The sequence below is a fragment of the Corvus moneduloides genome, chromosome 2, assembly GCF_009650955.1.
Source record: "Corvus moneduloides isolate bCorMon1 chromosome 2, bCorMon1.pri, whole genome shotgun sequence".
Classification (NCBI taxonomy): Eukaryota; Metazoa; Chordata; class Aves; order Passeriformes; family Corvidae; genus Corvus; species Corvus moneduloides.
In genome coordinates, this window is record NC_045477.1 from 80,075,729 (window position 1) to 80,095,437 (window position 19,709).

The window sequence follows — 19,709 nt, forward strand, 5'->3', positions numbered from 1 at the left end:
GCTGTTCTCTCAGTGTAATACACTGATAGGATAGGATACACTTTACACACACAGCCTGAAGTCCCTGAAATTACAGCACCCCATCACAAGCAGCCACTTGAAACATCTTCCATCTGTGCATCTATGCTGCCACATACTAACCCACAGTACTATATCTGGGGTGACACCCTGGTACTGCAGAGAAGCAACTTCCAGTGAACCAGAAACATTTGTACATTTTTCCAGGTCATAAAGGCTTAATTCTCAATGGACTTTACAGCAAGATGTCTTTGAGCATCCACAAGGAGAAGGTGTTGACAGAAAGGCAAACTGAATAGTCTGCTTGAACTTCACAAGGAAAATCTTCCCAAATTGCAGAATAAACAAGAAAAAAAATGCAATTCAAAAACATCAGGAAGAAGAAAGGGAGGTTAATGGGAACCATTTCTTCTTAACATAAAGATTCCATATTATTTGATTTCATTTATTGCCTTTAACCTACATCAGGTTGGTATGCATTTCACCATCTTTGAACATGATTTTAGCATCTTCTGATAGTCCTTTACCTTTGATAGTAGGAATTATATGGGTGGGGATGATAAATCTGGAAGGAGTATGCGGTGGTCTTGATAGAGAAGAACTTGGCAGAGCAGGACAAAAAGAAAAAAAATGGAATTTACATTTTAAAAATTATTTTAGCGCACCCACATTTAAAACTTGCTTTTTGCCCCCAATTGCTTCTGAGCACACTTTATCACTCTGCCAAAGAAGCACTCTTCCATCAGAAATTAAACCAAAGTGATTCTGTTGGCAATTGTCTGCCTGCTCCACAAGCAAGGCTCCTTCTGCAGTCTTTCATGCCTTGTAAAACTGGCATTCTGCACACTTTTATTTTTACATGGTGTATTCAACACTTACTCTGAGTTCTCAGTTTATCCAAATGTCCTGAAATAAAGCAAGGAATGCTAAGGTCTAATTCCTACTAAAGTGACAGGCTTGCTTTTAACCTGCTTCATGACTTTGGAGTGAAAGGTGAATAAAGAAGACAGAAACGTGGGTCAGTTTTATTTACTTTATGTCTGAGCCCATGCTGGTAGGCCTGGAACTGAGCTCATGGGTGCCATTCCAAGTTCTGCTGGGGAATTGCATGACATTCGTGACTGACTTGGTCACATAAGAAGTCAGTGGCAGAAATAAGAAATAAACTGTATTTCTCAATGTAGGATGTGTAGCTATACCATTCCTGTAACTGTGGATAGGAGTTTCTCTTTGCAAATGATGCAAATATTTAACTTTTCTTACTTACACAGTAATGCCTTTCTTCTGTTAGCAATTATAGATCAAGGCAAGGCTAATTTAATATCCATTTTGATATATCCCCCAATAAATTAAAAATTTAACTCTTTGCATGGTTCTTGCTATGTCTTTTTTCTTATGAGAAAGTTTTGTGATTCAGAACAAGTTTCACACCTTCAAAGTAGCTGTAAAAAGGATATTTCAATATAATATCAGGGCTATGTCAGGAAGATAACTAGGGAAAATCAGGCTAGCTACAGCCAAAGATATCCAGCTGTCATAATCCCTATAAATCTCTGCTAGAGCAAGTGGAAAAGAAATATGTAAAATATCAAAACTGCATATGTCTCATATTTAAATGTTTCCACAGAAGCCTAACCAAGCTTGAAAGTTAATCTTTAATTCAAAGAATAGGAAATACCAAGGAATCATTTACAAGGCCACAGGTCACTGGGGAATACAGTAGTCTGACATCATAAATCACAAGCAAGCAATGTTAACTGAGTCCTTAGTGGGTTTTATCTCATTTTCAAGGGTCTGTACACCTGTTATATATTTTTTAAATGCGGGTGGCGATCAAAACAATGTACAGAGGAACATGTGTAACCATGGGGACTAATAAGAGAATTTCTGTGGTCATGCTTGACAAGATCCCAGAATTGAAGCCTCTGAAACCCACAGGCAAAAGTTTAACATGTCATGGCAGGCATTACACCTCCTAATTCTATTCTGCATTTGAAGTTACATTAAAAGTATTCCAAAGTCATTGCCAACCCAAACACTGATCTCGCAGAAGTGGCCATCAGGCCACTCCCTAAAAGAGGAGGTGAATCAATCAGTGTTCAGAATTCCTTTAGCAAAGCCATCAGACACCACACTGCACTTCCAGAAGGTTTCAGGATGAGGTTCAAGGAACCAGTTAAACTGATGTGCAAACTCCACTCCTAAAAAGTAAGGATTAACAGAGGTCTGGTCAGACAGCAGGAAAGGGCAAGACTTCAGAGACTGAGTCCACACAAGTTGTGTAAAGTTCCAAAGTGAAATAATGCAGCAGGGAGGTGGGAGGTGGGAGATAGCTGTGAAGGGAAATATCTGAAGGAGATAAAAAAATGTTAAAAGGCACCTGAATCAAAGGCATCTAGAGAGGCTGTAAATGGTAACCTTTCCCTAAGTTGTAGTCATTTTTGCTGTTGCTGCCTTTTGTGAGTCATGCAAGTGTCTTCTTCCCCCCAGGCTCTAAACTGGGAATAACACCTCAGAAGGATGCCGCTGAGATTTAATTAGTTGTCATTTACCAACAATCCTGAGTAAAGTAAGACCATCTTACTTTATCAGGTGTACTCCCTTACCCCAATTTTTTTTAAATCTGTTAGGAAATTTAATGATCTTATTTAGAGTATGCATACCCCATTTAATATCTTCAGGAGTGACTGGGGAATGGGAGTCCTCATTTTGATTTTCGGGGAGTATCTGGAGAGCATGTGCAATGTGTGAGCTGTGAGAACCTCTCTCCATTCTTTTGCTGGCTTCTGTGAAAATGAAAGGCTTCTATGCCAAATTACAGCCCTGAGAAGGGTCAGGGGGAAAATCACTTTCCAACAGGTGTTGAATCACTTGTGGTTCAAAACAGAAGTCCCCAAGTCCTAGAGCACCAGCTCTAATTTGAATATGGGCAAAATCTGAATGTGACTCTAAACATCTGAGTTTTGAATAGCTTTACATAACTTCCAGCAAGCAATGAAATTACTGCTCTGAAAGCTAATTACTCACCACCAATATCAATCAGATTGCTTGTGTAAGTAGTTATGCAGGCACAAGCAATAATAAGAAAATCTATCCCTTTGACTTTCCCCTATAAACTTTTGATTATATGACTGGATCCTTCACCCTATGAACTCTCTTCCTTAAACTTTCTATAGGATTTCTCTATCCTCACTGTGTCCTAGCAGGAATTTACACACCATGAACTGCCATGAACCATGGCAGTTTAACTGAGTTGCTTGTGCTGGTTAGCTGTCCCAGTAGAGACCCAGGGGTTTTTACCCTCAGCATGAGCAGAAGGGGAAGAGGAGGGACTGCTGTCTCCCCAAAAACCCTGGTCCCATGCACCAAAGACATCAGAAAGGGCAGGCATCCTGAGACCATCTCCACTTCTGTCAAAGCCTTGTTCACAGCCTGTAAAATGGAATTTATTTTTTGGCTTGACAGGGCTCCCCTATTGAGACTTTAAAGGCTTGCAAATGCCACTAGTATCTCATGTGAAAACAAAGCAACTAGGGCTTGGCAAAGCATGTGGAGGAGATTTTTAAGGTGTCTATCACGGCGAGAAACACTGTCAACAACTCATACAGAAAAATACTGTCCTACTTATTTCTTGTGGATGAAAATTCAAACAGTGCTTCTGAAATAACATCCTCAGCTGTTTCTATCTCCTGGCTTATAAAGTGACATTCCACAGGGTTTAAGCATGGCAAAGCAGCATGGGCCATTTGCGAGGACAGCTATCATGTCCTGAGAAAAAAAGATAAAAGAGATAAATAGCCAAGTACAATATTGTACCTCAACAACCTAAAAGACAATCTCAAAACTGAATGGAAGAATGGAGAGCTTTTATTTCTTGGTTTTTTAAAGAACAAAGCTTAGCGATTTCCTTTAAAAGCTATTCAACAAGCTCCCCTAAATCCTATTACAACTTAATGTGAAATGCATCTGTTTCCATAAGAACAACAGTGGCAGCATTCATCCTTTGTAGTCTGTCCTTTGTTGTTTCTTCTATCTATTCTTGTAGATTTTCCCACTCCAGTATACCATACACAAAACAAGAACTGATAAAATTTTAGTCAGAGCATTTATTTATTAAGTCGATGCTGGAAATTCAGTTTGTTCCTGCTTGCTGCCTGAATCATGCCAAATTAAATTATTTGTTCAAGGAATTTATAAGGTAAAGAAACTGTTTCAATACTGTCCCAACATTTCTTGCATGCGGATTCTGTATTCAGCTACATATATTTATCTACACATAATAGCAAAGATGAATATAGTCTCTGCATGACTTCTCACTATAACTGAGATCCAAATGTACTGTAATGTATTCAGCCGGTGTATCTTAAATCAGTTCAACATCAGCTCAGCACTGAACCATTTTTTAGAACCTGCACATGTAGCTGTCTATATAATATTTTTCTAAGACATGACCAAGCTGGTGGGTTTATCTGATGTACACTGTTTAACTGAATTCATATTCAGCAGACTGTGAGGCATATTAATTCTTAAAAAGGTGTATATTTAGAAAACCTTAGACAAATGGAGACCAGGAAGAGCAAGATGCAACATGCTTTTATTAATGTCTTGCCTGTGGAAAAAGGTGACTTTGATTGTTTGTATGTTCTGAACTCAAATGCTGAGTGTCTTGTTTTTAAACACAGGAAATTAAGTTTTAGCACATTTAGCTTTTTTAACCTTCACCATCATCACCATTACAAATTTAAACAATGTATTGTTTAACATTATAATTAGTGTGGCTTATGTTTTTAATCTGTTTTCCCTCTCATTGTCTCTTAATCAGGTAACAGACATTAAGGAAAAGCTAAAGATCTCTAAAAAGTTCTGGTCAACATTGCCCTACACAATCTGCAAGGATGAGCGAGTGACAGCCGGTCCGTCAGTCGAGGAGGACTGCTGGAATGGCCACACCAAGGCGAGGTGAGGTGGACCCCTCTCCACCCCACCCGGTCCAAATCCCCATCTGGCCTGAAGCGATCGTGAAGCTGAGGGTATTTCACAAAAGTGTTTATGAGGGTGAAACAGAAATGGGGAGAACAAGTCATTGTCCGCATGCAGCTTGTAGCCAAGATTACTTATTGTCAAAGTGCCATTAAAGCCAGAGTGTGAGTCAGGGTAAATGTGCACAGCGTGTCAGCATGTGAAGGCAGAAAATGTGCATTGGTTCGGCTCCAGAAGGATAATTTATACTGAGATTTCAAAGAGCTCTTTAGGTCCATTTAGCATCCCTATGTTGGGAATGACAGCTTGTGAAGCAATTGCACTCTTGGGATATCGTACAGGGATGAAACAGAAATTGGAATTTCAACTCTACTTGCTATTGGCTGGCAAAGCTTAGGGCTATTTACTGGGGCAGGGGGGGTGGGGCAGAAATGAAAAATAACCACCAGAGAATAAATGTAGCACTCCTCCTTATCTTGTGTAGAAGATTTGACCTTCTGTTACTTCTTCAGAGATAACTGTGGTCATCTGCCCTTATTTGTGATGAGTTTTCTGTGAGTTTTAATTTTGAAGTTTACTTGGCCCTGCTGCGGCAGAGCAGGAGCCAGCAGATGAGCAGGTGTCTCCAAAGGTCCCAGTGTGGATTCATCAGCTGACAGAGGAGAGGATCTGATTATCCCTGCTGAGAGAGGGAGGAACTGGCTCAGGGACCATGCCAGAGGCAGCGTGGTTTCAGGTGCACAGCGGTATCCTGTGCTTTTGGGTAGACATGAGGATGGAGAGGTTTGAGTGTCTGATGACAGCTGAATCTCGAGAGAAGTGACACTTTCTGGCACTCAGAGACTGGAATCTTTCTTTTCTTTTTACCTGGCAATACATATGAAGGCAGAATACAAAAATGAGCCAATAAGAAAAAGCAATCAACCAGTCAAACAAACAAACAGTAGAAAAAAATGAGACGAACACATAAAATATAAAAACAGTGAAAATTAGACAACATAGGAAAAAAACTTAGAAACCTGCTCAGTGTAATTTTACATGGACGTATGGATGGATGGATACATAAATAGATTGCACCCACCCCACCATCTCATCATCTGATCATTTTATTAAGGAGCACAGTTTACAGGGGGATGTTTCACACTGAATGCACACCATTTTTTCCTAGCCTTATTACATAACCTTCAAAAGAATTCATGTTGCAGACAAGAGGAGGGCGCTGTTTGGGATGCTGCTAGCCCCTTGAATCCACTTTTGGATGCATGTGAACAAATCTGTCCGAAAGCATGAGCCATTGCTTAGTTGCTAAGTCCCAGATCCAGAGAAAGCCCCTGAGGATTCAGAGAAATACTAGGAGGAGCGTCTGGCTATTACAGGATTCATCACAAAGGAACAGTGTGAAGAGAGAAATAAAAATGTGCAGCTTCTCTTTCTCTATTTTATCCTTTCTTGTTATTGAGCTTTGAAAGACATGAGCCCAGGCCAGTGCACTCACTGCCAGTAGTTAAGCAGAATTTCCAGGCATCCCAGCTAAATGCCATGAGCCACACCAGGATGCATGTATCAGTAAGAGATATATGCTACTCGTTCTACAAAAAAGCAGTCAAATCCCTTAATATCCATCTATTCCTCCTGGTTTCCATGGCCAACTCTAGTGTGTGTACCACATCTGGCAAATACTTGGCAGCTCTCTTCTGCTCCTGCACTGAAGGGTTTGGCACAGCTTCCACATTTGTTGGGAGTTAGGGAGGTACATTTTATGCATACAGTTTTTCACCCTTCTTTTGCTGTAATTATCTTATGAGAAGCCTGGTTATTTCCGTGATGCCTTCTAAGATTAATGCTCTGGAGAGAGAAGACCTGTCCTCTGTTAATAATGTCCTTGATAATTGAACACAGACGGTTCACTGGATGTAGAGTGACAGCTTCAAAATATCACCTGAAGATATGATTTCAGCAGGTCCAGCCACTGCTTCTCTGCCCAGTTTCTGTTTAATATCCATTCACAAAGGAAATAGTCATAGTCTTAGTAACAGAATTCAATAAATGCATCAAGTGGAGGCAATAGCAATAAGTCAGAGAAACACTACAGAATGCCGTGGCTTGTATATGAAATAGTATTAAAAAAATATTGAAAATAACTAGCTTTAAATGCAAAATCACCTCTTGGCTGGTGGACAAAGACATTTATTGCAGCATAAAAAAAATAAAGGTTTTCTTGATCAGATTGATTAGTATCTGATATCAAATAGTGGCTCACAAGAACAAGCATAGCAAAATCTGTCCAGTATTCATATGTGTGTGTATATATATATATACACACATATATATATATATATCTGTGTTCACTGTGTCAGCTGTCATAAGCACCCCTGTGCTATATGAGGAGCTGCATTTTGAATTCCAAAGAATATGACAAAAGCCTGTGATAGAAAAAAAAGGATATTTAGCCACCTCCTGTTTTCATAGACATTAATACTGTAAGTAAAAAGACAACATGGTGCTGGCTACCACTGGGAAAGGAAATTATTTCTGGGGGTTTTATCAAATCCTGTTTTGGAATAAAGAACTAGAAACTTTGAACTTCCAGATAGACATTATGCCTTACGTTTCACTTTACACATCACCTTTCGATGCTGCTTTTACTGGGGGAAAAGTTACAAACATGAGATTACAGAGAATAAAAGCTTGGCTTTCTCCTGAGAGAGGCATTACACCAAGGTCATTTGTGGTTATTACACTCCCTAAATATCACTTTGCTGCCATGATTAATTTACAGTGACACCAGGTCGCCAACTGAAGGTCACCAATTCACAAGTAATCATGGGGTAACAGAGTCATCCATTTGGCGTTCTGGAAGGGTGCACTTGGCTCGTTGCTGATCCTGTGCAAGGAACGGTTTTAATCAGGTCACATCACATAGAAACCAAGTGCTGTGGAAATGGGAAAATATTTTTTAGATGGATGAATCTCTTTTTTTGAAAAATCCATATTAAAAATAATGATAATAGCTACTAAAGACAAAGTGCCTTTTAGAGAGATGCCCAGCAGGATTTCTCCATCATATTTGTATTCACAAAAGAACATGGACATAATTTTATGTTTTAAGAATTAACGTCTTCTGCCAGATGTACAGAGACAGATTTCCAAAACCTATTTAGGATCTAAAAAACATTAAGATCAAACTTTGAAAATTTTCCTGCCTCTCTACATGCAGTTAAATTCTTAACAACAGCTGATAACATCTTCACTAATAGATATTCTCCAGAAATGAAGAAATTTTCCCAAGCATGATGGAAATCAGGCTTTAGGACTTAAACCAAGTCCAAGGTATTAGTCCTTGAATATATGACTTCTGCTGAAGTGAGAAGAGCAACCAAATCTGGAGCCATCTGATGTTCAGGAGACAAACCTTGAATTGCTCCAACCAACTCAGCCAGCTCGTTTCAACCAAAGCATCTGAGAGTTTGTGCTCATGCACTATCATCCTGGTTCTCATGCTCACCAGGGCTATAGACTTACTAATGTCTCAGCTCTGAACAGCTGTAATCTATGGAATGGATGAGACCTACATTCCACAATGAACCTATCACTCCTACAAAGAAAAGAAGAAAAGGAATTATATATAGACAGAGAAATAAACAGAAAAACATAGAGAAAAGTAAGGAAGAAAAGGAAAAATGAAGATTATAATTTTCAATATGTAGCTCAAAACTACAAGGTATGTCACCAAAACAAACACAGAATAGATTCTCAGCTGTCCTGACATTCTCTTCTTCTCCTGCCATACATATGGGCGTGTCTACTTCTGTGGCAGAGCTTTTAATTCCTGGTGAAATTCAGGTGGGAAGAAAGACTCACCAGATCAGTGCTTGCCCTGAGAAAGTTGCTAACTGCTGTCCAGCAAAGCTTGCAGTGACAGTGAGTTGAATGTCCTCTAGCTGGAGGTAGGCACAGATAACCATTCAGCACCACTAGTGAAAGCATGAATAAACCACTTCTCAGTAACTGTGAAAACTGCCTATTCTTGATGGCTCTAGTTTATTTTTACACCTTCCAACAAATTGGCAGATGAGCCATTTTCTCCCTCTCCTTGTGTCTCCTGCAGCTTTTCTCCAAGATGCAGGAAGAAAAACCAAAATGAAAATATCCTATGGGGATTACCTCCTGAGCAAACAGAATCAGATGAGGTGAACTAGTTAGCCAAACAAGCCAATTTTCCATTGCACTTATCTTTCTGGACCAGATGTGACTGTCTAAACCCAGCCCAGCCTGAGTAACCCTGTGCTGTATTTTGTACTTTGCTGCCTACAATTTCGTGCCCCTGGAATAACTCCAGTACTGACTAGGTGGCATGCCCCAGTTGTACTGTAAGTAGCTGCTGTGGCAGCAAAATATGAAGAATGTTGTCCTTTAAGACAGATTCTTTTAAAAATCAGAAGATTCCTTTTTTTTTTTTTTTTTTTTTTTTTGGTGTAGGGGGGTGTCAACTCTACAGGCTTTATATAAATGACCTGAAAGATTCATCAATCATTTTTAGACTTGGAAAGGAAGCAGACACCCTGGAACATTAATGAGTTATTAAAAAAAAAAAAAAAAAGCGGGGCGGGGGGGGGGGGGAGAAGAGAAGTGGTTTTAAATAGGCTTTGTGGTACTTGGCTATGATGTGCCAAAAGACATCTTTGCTGTGTCTGCTGAGGCAAGCAAGAACTGTGGAAAGGCTAAGAGGAACAGAAAGCATTAATATTTTAGAAAACAACATAAATGACACTAAAATCCTGACATAGCTGAGGAAGGAGCAAACAGAAGAAAACAAACAGTATTGTTCAGCTTCTCTGTACTCAGGGCTAAGAAAGCTTGCTTCTTTTTTTCTTTTTTTTTTTTTTTCTTTTTTGCTAGGAGGATGCAAAGAACAGACACTGATTCAGGTTGGCACTTCTCTTCTTTTCATTTATAATGGGCATACACTTCTTGTAATGGCCAGGCCAACAAAGAGATCATTAACGAGAGAAGAAGCAGCAGCAAAGCTTAAAATTCACAAGGGTGTCTCCACTTTCGGAACCGCAGCAAAAGCAGCTGTGTTCAACAACTTTGCCCAGCCAGCAACAAATCTTCTGTCAAATCACAGTCCCAAGACATGGCTTCCTATTCAGTGTGACTTAACCCTACCCCACACACATCAAAATGCTTTTGTCAGAACATGTGTCAGGCTGCCTCTCCGAGGCTGTCATTCATGAAACACCTTGGGCTGCGTGTTCCTATATCTGCATCAGTGCTGTAAAGAAAGGAAAACTATTCAAAGATATTTCATTCAATATAGACTTTTCTGACTGCTCCCCCCCATGCCCCCAAAGAAGCAGGTGAACTGGTTCAGTAATGAGGGTAGAATCCAGCTACACATTCAGACATGTAAATTCAGGTACTTAAATACAGAGTGAGACAATAAGGAGTGTGTGGTCCCTGCAGTTGTAGTATTGTTAGAGACTCTCTGGGCCTTCTGGGATGAGTATGACACAGGACACTGCCTCCCCTCTGGACCAGAGCCTGGGCTAAAACTGCTTGAGCATTTTGAAAAGCACTAATGTTATGGTGCCTGAAAAGAGCCCCAATATCCTGTCAGTCTACTCAAAGGGGCAGTTTTCCACTGCCTGAACACATTACCTACTGCTGTGTAAGATGGTCTAAGTAGTGAAGACACCTTCCTGGAACTGGCAAATTAGACCCTGGACCTACAGATATTCAAACCCTACTGGAGTGGCAGTATGACACCAAATGGCCTACATCCTAGTGGCTAAAGTGGCATTCAAGACTCAATTCAGCTGCCTAAAGAAAGACACACACTATAACTGTAGATGCCCCAAATGTCCAGGACCTCTCCCTCAAGCCTGCAGATATGATCCAGAAAGAGCTTTCAGAGCTCACCTGTCAGAGCTAGGGACAAGAAGAGGAGGAATAAGTAAGAGCATTCAAATGGCACCAGCTGTCTATGTTTATGCAAGTAAATCCCAGCAGGTGAAATATAATGAATCAGTCATTTGGCCAAAGGCACATGGGACTCTAACAGCTGTCCCTGCTCCACTGATGAATAAACTGCTGACTAGCTGTGACTGGATCTGGTGGTGACTGGATCTGGTGGTGACTATATCTGGTGAGAGTGGGACTCTGATTATATGCAGATGCTTGCATTTGAGCATACAAGATTTGGTATGTGTGTAAACCTAAAGATGAATTTTCAGCCTTTCTAATTCTTTTGCTCTTATGTCCTAAATGCCAAGAGAATTTAAGTATCTGACTAACTGTTAGGCAGTAGTAAGGCCATGGATTTCTTGTGACCTACATAAAGTATGTGTCCCTTACACATCTAAGTGAGGTACACATGCCAGGAATGCTTTGGGGATCACCAGATCCTGGGCAAATAGAGCAGGGTGTGTGATAGTGTGACAAAATCACTTTCTGTAACTGAATGGGCTGGCCCATTTAAAGTTAGATGATCCTGAGAAGGACAGCAGATGCACACTAGTCACAGTGCAAAATATGAGCCTTCATGAAATGCACGCCAGAGCACTCTCTAATTGCTTTAAGTCAGTACATTCTTCTTTTATTATTGATGACAAGACAAAATTAAATCAAAGAGAAATCAGTCAAAGAAAGCCTGTGAGCTGCCATTCAGAGCTTCTCATGGACAGCTTGCAATAAAGAGCAGCTAATCCTTCATAAAAAAGGAAAGCAATCCACATGAATGTTTAGCAATTTCAGGTCACTTCTAGCTGCTAACAGCTATGGCCATTGTCATGGACAGGATACTGGGCAAGACAGTCATCCTCTCTGAGCCAGTAGTTCAATTCTTACACTCCTTCTTTTTTTAATCAACTGTACCTTGAAATGGCTGATTTACTACTAGGCTGAGTAATTTATCTACAGCAGCCCTTTCATTTGTAGAGACGTGTGACAGATGGAGATGCTGTTCCTTTGCAGTCCAGAGCATCTCTGCCTGCCAAGGTCTCCATCCTACTGCCTCTAGGCAGCTCTGCAGAATTATTTCCTGTTCTGTCTCTAGTGATTCATAACACCGTGGTCTGCTATACTGGGGGAGGTAGCTCTGTGTTCTCGCCATAGTAAATCTGACCGCAGGATTCTGGATGGGATCCCCACAGCAATGTTATTTCTCATCATGGTACTAGCGAAACAACAGGACATGCAGCTTGAGGCTGGGTATTTTGGCAACCACGGTTGGTTCTTAGATGTTCACACGCCCCCAGGATTATTCTCATGTAAGCCTTCAAAAGCCACTGCTGGCAAATGAATCTCATCTTGCAAAGTGAGGACCCATTACGCTGAGACTAAGCCCTTCCCTGGCGCACCAAAGCATCTGTTCTCTTGTGAACCTCCAGAAGGAATGCAGAGCTTATTTTCCCTTCACCATGGCTTCAACAGAGAAAGCCCTTTCTTCTCCCTTACTTTCACATTTATTTTTAGATATATTTCTTTTTCCAGACCACTATGAACAATGCTGTCATCAATGCCAGACTTCAGTGGTGATAGAAAATTGGGCACACACAAGTGAGAGTGACGTGAAGTACTCTCAAACTATATTTGGTACCAGGCATCATGAAAGTTTATCATTAGTAGGCTAGACTGTGCTGTCATTACTTATTGTCTGAGCACATATGCACATGAGGAGTCCCACAAACATCAGTAGGACAGCCTGGTATGCAAACTAATTACAAAATAGATCATATCCTTATAAAGAAGGTAAACAAAGGGTAGATCTGCCCCATATCCCTTGCAGCCTAAATATGAGACAAAGACAGTAGGTAAAGACAGACAAGAGAGAACAGGGAAGCTGTGATGCACTATTTTCTCGGGATACCATGCCAGCACAGAGAAATAATGTCGACCCATTTTCAGCCTGGCAGCTGTAAAATGCACAGATAATTTTTAACAGAGATTTGAAGCACAGAAAAATGTAGCTTTGCAAATGCCTATAGGGTGAGCTTCCTGAGGACAAAGAGCAGCAGGGAACAAAGTGTGCATCTTTAACAAAAGGTAATGGAGATTTTTACTGTAGCATGATTGGAGGCATGGGCTGCTTTTTTGTGGGGGAAAGATGTGCAAAAGCACACTTGCTGCCTGTGAGCAGCCTAAGACTGCATTACTCAAGGTCAGAGAAAGGAATGCTGCAGTAATCAAGAAATTATAAGGTAAGAGCCTGAATAAAAGATTCAGATTTGTGGAGGGATGGGAAATGTCATACCTTAAATGTTATGCACAAAGTACACAAGACATGCAAGCATAGCCTGGTTTAAAGGAATAAGGACCAAATCAAAGAGAATACAGGAGTTTGGTAAAATTATAATGCTTTTTATAGGCCTGGATGTCATATAAGCTGGAGATGTTGTTCATGGTGGTCTGAAAAAGAGATGCAAGGAAGAATTGGAGAAGAAAATTAAGTGCTCTTTTAAACTAGGAAAGCCATAACGCCTCGAGATAGGCTTCTAAACTGTCTCAGAACAAATATACTATATACAACAAAGGACTTCATATCTTTTAAGCAGAAAGAAATGAAAACAGCAGAATGCACGGTTAGATGCTTAATTTAGTGTGCAACCATTCATGTCAGCAGAGGATATGAATATGCGGTGACTTACTGCTGGCTTGCGAACCTTTTTCATAGTTCACACAGTCATTGCTCTTGCTGGGGCGTATATGGAAAGTTAGGAGGATGAGAAACTTAAATCCTTTCTGCTCCCCATGCAGCTCAGCTACTAAACAGGTCCTTTGGAGTCAGTAAAATTAAAAACTATATTTTTTAAACAGTTTTAATGGATCTGTTTAAGAACTACACATTGAATTTTTTAGCACATCATTTACTGTACAGTGTTTTATTTCTGAAATTACTGCATCTCAAACTAATCTTTCATTCTGCTGTATAGATACTTGCCTGAGATTATGAACGATGGCTTGACCAACCAGATCAACAATCCAGAAGTAGATGTGGACATCACAAGGCCAGACACCTTCATTCGACAACAAATCATGGCCTTACGTGTCATGACTAACAAACTGAAGAACGCATATAATGGGAATGATGTCAACTTCCAGGATACAAGTAAGAAACCATTAACTGTCATTACATAACTCTAATTTTGGAAACATTTATGAATTGGCTCTGTTGCAATGACCTTCTATAGTCTTTGTGCTCTGCACTGCTGACAACATAAAAAGTCTTTTTCTGTTCCATAAAATTCCAGTTATATAATTGTTTCTTTTGGTTCTCTTCCTTATCTTCATGTTTAATGCATCAAAACACTGAGGGCTTTCCATAATGCCAGCAGCCTGATCCTTTTTCAGAAGAGCATTTAATCATCTAATTAAGTTACAGTGGCTTTCATTTGGAAGCTTTACTGAATGAAATTTAGCATGACCACCACTTCCTCATTCCCAATGTGTTCATCCCCACTGGGGTGCCACGTGGAAGGGAGAAAAGGGATGAAAGCTGTAACCTATAGCACTCACATTGTTTCCCTCACTCCTTTGTGCCAGGTGACGAAACCAGCGGCTCGGGCAGCGGAAGCGGCTGCACAGACGACATCTGTCCCACCGAGTTTGATTTCGTCACCACCGAAGCACCGCCTGTCGACTCGGACAGGAGGGAGGTGGAAGCTTCAGCCACACAGCCTGGCTGGTCACTGCAGACGTTGCTCGTCGTCTTCCTCAGTCTCGTACTGCAGAGACAGTGGAGATAATCCTGGATCTAGGCGGACAAACTGTGTTTTAGCTACAGAAACAGCCAACTTTCTTCTTTTCTTATACTCTTGGACAATGGACCATGCCACAAACACTTGCAGTTTTCTACAAGACAGCAGTACTGCAACCTGCTTCCCATTTTCGTTTTCCCAAAGAGTACCAGGTGCCAGACTGAATTGCTTCCTGCTTTTTTCAGATATCTCTGAAGATGATATCCACTCTTGAGAGAATTCTTTCTCAATCCTTTATTACAGGAGACTTTCTGAGCTTCATTTCCTTTTATGCTGCAAAAGGGAAAAAGGATCTTACAGTATGTGTTTTTCCCCAGTGAGGAAAAAAGAGGGGGGGAAGAAACCAAGAAAGTTTTCTTTCTGAATCAAGCCTGACTCAAGGCTGCTGCATTTCGACAGACTATCAACAAAACACAAAAAAAGACAAGAAAGGAACACAAAAAATGCAACCGTTTTTCACTGACAGCCCGGTTTCCTTTAGGAACTTCTGTAGGATGATTCAGGTCATCAGAATGATCACTGTTATAGGGAGGAAGGCTGGATTTTTTCTCTCCAACACTAAAAGTGTATGTCTCAGCAGTGAATGTCTTGCACTCCATCTGCCAACCACATCAGATTGGTATGAAGGTAGAGAAGCTGAAAAATAAGTTTATCTTTTAGTATGGTAGTAGCTCCACTAGCTTCAGAATGTCATGTTACAGTTGCTTAGGACTTAAATCTTAATGCCCAGTAAAAATATGAGTAGTAGCACCGTTTCACCTAGTTTCTTTTAGGATTTATCCATGTTATACAATTGTCACCATTTTCCACTTAGCTCACCACCGTGAGCTTACCAGCCATGATGGTAATGTTAAACAATGCTCTTGACCCCTCACGGGTTCAGACAGAAAATAATCTCTTGTGATGTAATCTTTTTCCTTTTGTTACTGTTCTGACATCGATTAGAACTTTCTGCTACTATGTCCATTACCCTACCAAGACAGCAGTTCTCTAATAGACTGACAGCAACCGGATCAATAGTGTGTTTCACACCTAACTACATCTTTCTTATCAGTTAATTTCAGTGTCACAAGGATTTCTTCTACAAAATTTCAGATCAAACAAATATATAGTACTGACATGGAGATTTCTTTCACTTTTTTAGTCTTAGTATGATCATCTATTTTTATATATATAAATATATATAAATCACAGATTTTAACTTCTTAATTACAAGCTCAGGGTTGACACTTCTTTATAAGAAAAAAAAAATGTTTGGTCAACCAACTCTTTTTTGCTCTGAAAAGTAACCCTTTAATGACTGGTGAGCATGAAAATCAAAGAACAGAATTTTTTACATATCCAGTTGTCCATTTCTTAACAAGTTTGCAGGTTGGTGGAGAAAACCTCTCTCATATGTGTGTATTTGGTGGAGGTTGGGGGGAGGGGCATGTGAGCTTGTATGATAGGCCTAGAAGGACATGGATGTTAATTGCGATGGTAATTGTATTCTCAGATTCTTCAAGAATACATTGCTTTAATAATCATTGTCTAAATGGTTATGGTCTGGGATAGAGTTTCCCTAATTTGCATCTGGTCATAAACCCAAGATGGATGCTGTGTAAATCCTGGACAAATGTGTGTCAACAATTAGACATCAAAATCTTCCTTCTTCTATCAACCGCAGACAAAGGATTTTTGGGGCAATTCTGTGTGGTGTTGAAATGATTTGCCAGAAATTTATTTCCTGATTCTTATGTTGACTCTGGAAATCATATACACAAATTGTGGTATCACTGTAAAGCCAGCCAACCACAGTACAATTTAACAGCAGAGCAGGTAGATCGTATCCAGTGCAATTGCTTTTTCTTGTCAAATTATAATTAGCTATTGATTTAGGCATGAAATTAAAATAGAAAACACACAGCACGTTAGAATAAAGTATACTTAAGCACTTTTACCAAAAAGTATTTACAATCTATTTATATAGTATGTGTAATAACAGAAAGCGTAAGTCTTGAGCCACTTGTATTCCAATCCTTTGTTTCCCGCATTCGTTTACTTTGAAATACAATGAAAGATAACATCATAGAATTCTAGAATCGTGAAACAGTCTGGGTTGGAAGCAACCTTAATGATCATCTATTTCCAAGCCCCATGCCACGGGCAGGGATGCCATTCACTAGATGAAGTTGCTCAAGGCCCTATCCAGCCTGGCCCTGACAGGTGGTCTATTCTTCTGGGCCCAGATTAGTGTGTCGCTGTCTAAGTGTACAGATCACAGGGGTCTTACATGGCAATGCTTCCCACTTCTCCAAATGTTCCCCACGGAGCAAGTCTTGTGATTCAGCATTTACGGTCTCCAGGAAGTTTAAGCCAATTCTCATAGACTTCTTTTGCCCTGGTACAGCAGGTACCAAGCAGAAGGTCTTTGTTTTTAATTTTTTTTCCTGAACTTGCACATGCAGCTTTCTACAAGGAGAACCCTTTAAAAATCTCCCCTGATCCATCTCTTTTTACCCATCTCCACATCCTCTCTACGTCTTCAGCAACTTTGTTTCAGGAGAAGTTAAGTTTGATTTTGGTTTCTCTGGTTTTGTGTTTATTCGGTGGTAACTGATTCTATTTCCATACAACTAGTCTGGATCTAAAAGCTTATTGACAGGCACCAATGGCCAAGCCCTCTGATGCAAGTCTCTGTTGTACTTGCTCCACACTGCTAGTCAAAGAGCTGATGGGCTCATCAGGTTTTTGTGTTAGCCTCGGCCCACATGTAGGTGATCTGATGACTGTTTTCAGCTGGTGCAGCCAAGATGTGTGCCCAGGGTGCTCTCATCTATTTGCAGACCTCCATGGACTTTTGGACAACGAGTAAGATGGTTCCCTAAGAACTAGGGCTTCACTGAAGGTGCTCCTCACTGGAGGAGCTTGCCCTGCTGTTCTTGGATTGGATCTTATAAACAGCTGCTCAAACAACCAGCCTACTCCTTGCCAAAATGTAATCCTTGAGGGAGTTCTGCCAGAAATTTATGTCTTCCACATTATTATTTCTCCTCTTATTTTCCTACTATGCATGATGATATTTTGCCAGGAGACAGAGATGCCTTTGTATGAAGTACTGTGCATACATTTCTTCAATAGTCCCTAAAGGTTGAATGCACTCTTCATACATTGCATTTTTCTGAGATTAAGAGAGCTATTAAATCTACAGAGAAAATGAAATTGGGAATGAAGGAGAGAAAAGAAAAAGCATTCATATTCATAAATGTGAGAATCTACAAAATTTTCATTGATTCTATTTGCACATTCTTGCATCCAATAGCTCTTCTTCTAAGGTAATTTTTTGGTGTGCCACAATTTAAATATTTCTCTTCTGTTAGCAGCTGATAAATTAAAGAAATTATAAAGAAGACAATTACCTGTTCAAGAAAAAGGCACTAAGTCCTAAGGAAAGGTCCTTTGATTGTGTAAACCCTTTCTGCTGCGCAGTCTAGAAGTTCTTAACAAGTAATGTTCTTTTAAAGTGGAGACTAATAAAAAATTAGATGCTATTAATTACATAACCATTGCTGTAGACCCCTATGAGGTTTATTCTTTCAATATTAACTGAATTGCTTTTGCATCATCCCGAAATTTTTCATGTTCACTGTACTGCAGATTTTTCTACTGGTGACTAAGTACACAGTACTATAAATGCCGTGCAGACTACCTGGACTCTGGCCAAACTTAGACATTTCAAAAACAGACAATCAGGAAAAAATTGAAAAAGAGGATAGAGATTTCCTGCAAAAGAGGAAGATGAAAGGAACCTGTGCCTCAGTGTTCTGGTAAGGGTTGATCTATCCCAGTTTCCTAAGAGGCATCACAGACCTCTGTCCGTGGAAAGCTCCCAAAATCTGAGTCTCAGATGCACAAATCATCCCAGTTCTGTGGGATTTTTAGGAAGGATGATTCCCACAGATTTGTGAACCAGTTTGAGCTGCTTCCATGCAAAATGGCTTTACTGTGCATGTGACTGAGCACTGGCACAGATTGCTCAGAGAGGTTGTGGAGTCTCCCTCACTGGAGATATTCAAGAACCGTCCGGACACAATCCTGTGCCATGTGCTGTAGGATGACCCTGCTTGTGAAGGGAGGTTGGACCGGATGACCCACTGTGGTTCCTTCCAGCCTGACCCATTCTGTGATTCTGTGATTCTATGAGCTGGAGCTGTTCTTGGGAGGTGGACTCTATGTGCAGTGTCTCAGCAGGCAGCAGTTGCCTTCAGTTTACTAACTGACTCTGAATCATTATCAAATGTAACTATACATATTCACTGAAACTTTTATTACTTCAACATAAAAAATAAATTACAGCACTGATGCAAGTTGTGTTTTTTGTTTTTAATTTGCTTCCAAAGATAACCCATTAAAACTGAATACAGAAAATTCTAGAATTGTTATGCAGGTTTCTATAGATTGCATTATGGATATTAACAAGAAACCCACATTTCAAAGACCACAAAACTATGTTTAATATATTAACCCACAAATGTTCAAACCTGCTAGAGGAGAATGGATAGAGTTAACAACAGTGGAATGTTACATAAAATTGAAAAAAGCTGTAATTTTAAAGGGAAATTCAGCAGTCAAAGGCTAAGTCTTAGTGTCAGTACTGAGATTATGTTGTCAAAACATAATAGACTCAGTAATGCCTAGTTTCAAGAAAAATAGGGCAGGTGATGCATTAAACATGGCAATGTTTTCATTACAACTTCTTGGACTGTGAGGATCATATTAACATGTGTAATTATGACCCTTTTTTAATAAAATAATGATACAGACCACAGTACCATGGTAACAGCATATGTGAAAGATAAATGTTATGATATTAACAATTTTCTCATCTGTTAAACAGAATAGGAGACATAATGGAGAATGAAGCACTTTGATTTTTAACATGAAGTTCTTGCATCAGACAGGAGTGATGGCCTC

General features: G+C 40.0%; 1 protein-coding gene across 1 annotated transcript in view; it reads left to right on the forward strand.

The window, feature by feature from the left end:
• GPC6 (glypican 6) overlaps positions 1 to 19,102 on the forward strand; it is a 1,044,338-nt gene extending 1,025,236 nt beyond the window's left edge. Inside the window, exons 8-10 of the mRNA XM_032100037.1 lie at positions 4,841 to 4,977; positions 13,932 to 14,107; positions 14,542 to 19,102. Coding sequence (XP_031955928.1) covers positions 4,841 to 4,977; positions 13,932 to 14,107; positions 14,542 to 14,744 — 516 coding nt within the window. The 3' untranslated portion in view covers positions 14,745 to 19,102. The remainder of the gene's footprint in view (positions 1 to 4,840; positions 4,978 to 13,931; positions 14,108 to 14,541) is intronic.
• The last annotated feature ends 607 nt before the right edge of the window (positions 19,103 to 19,709 follow it).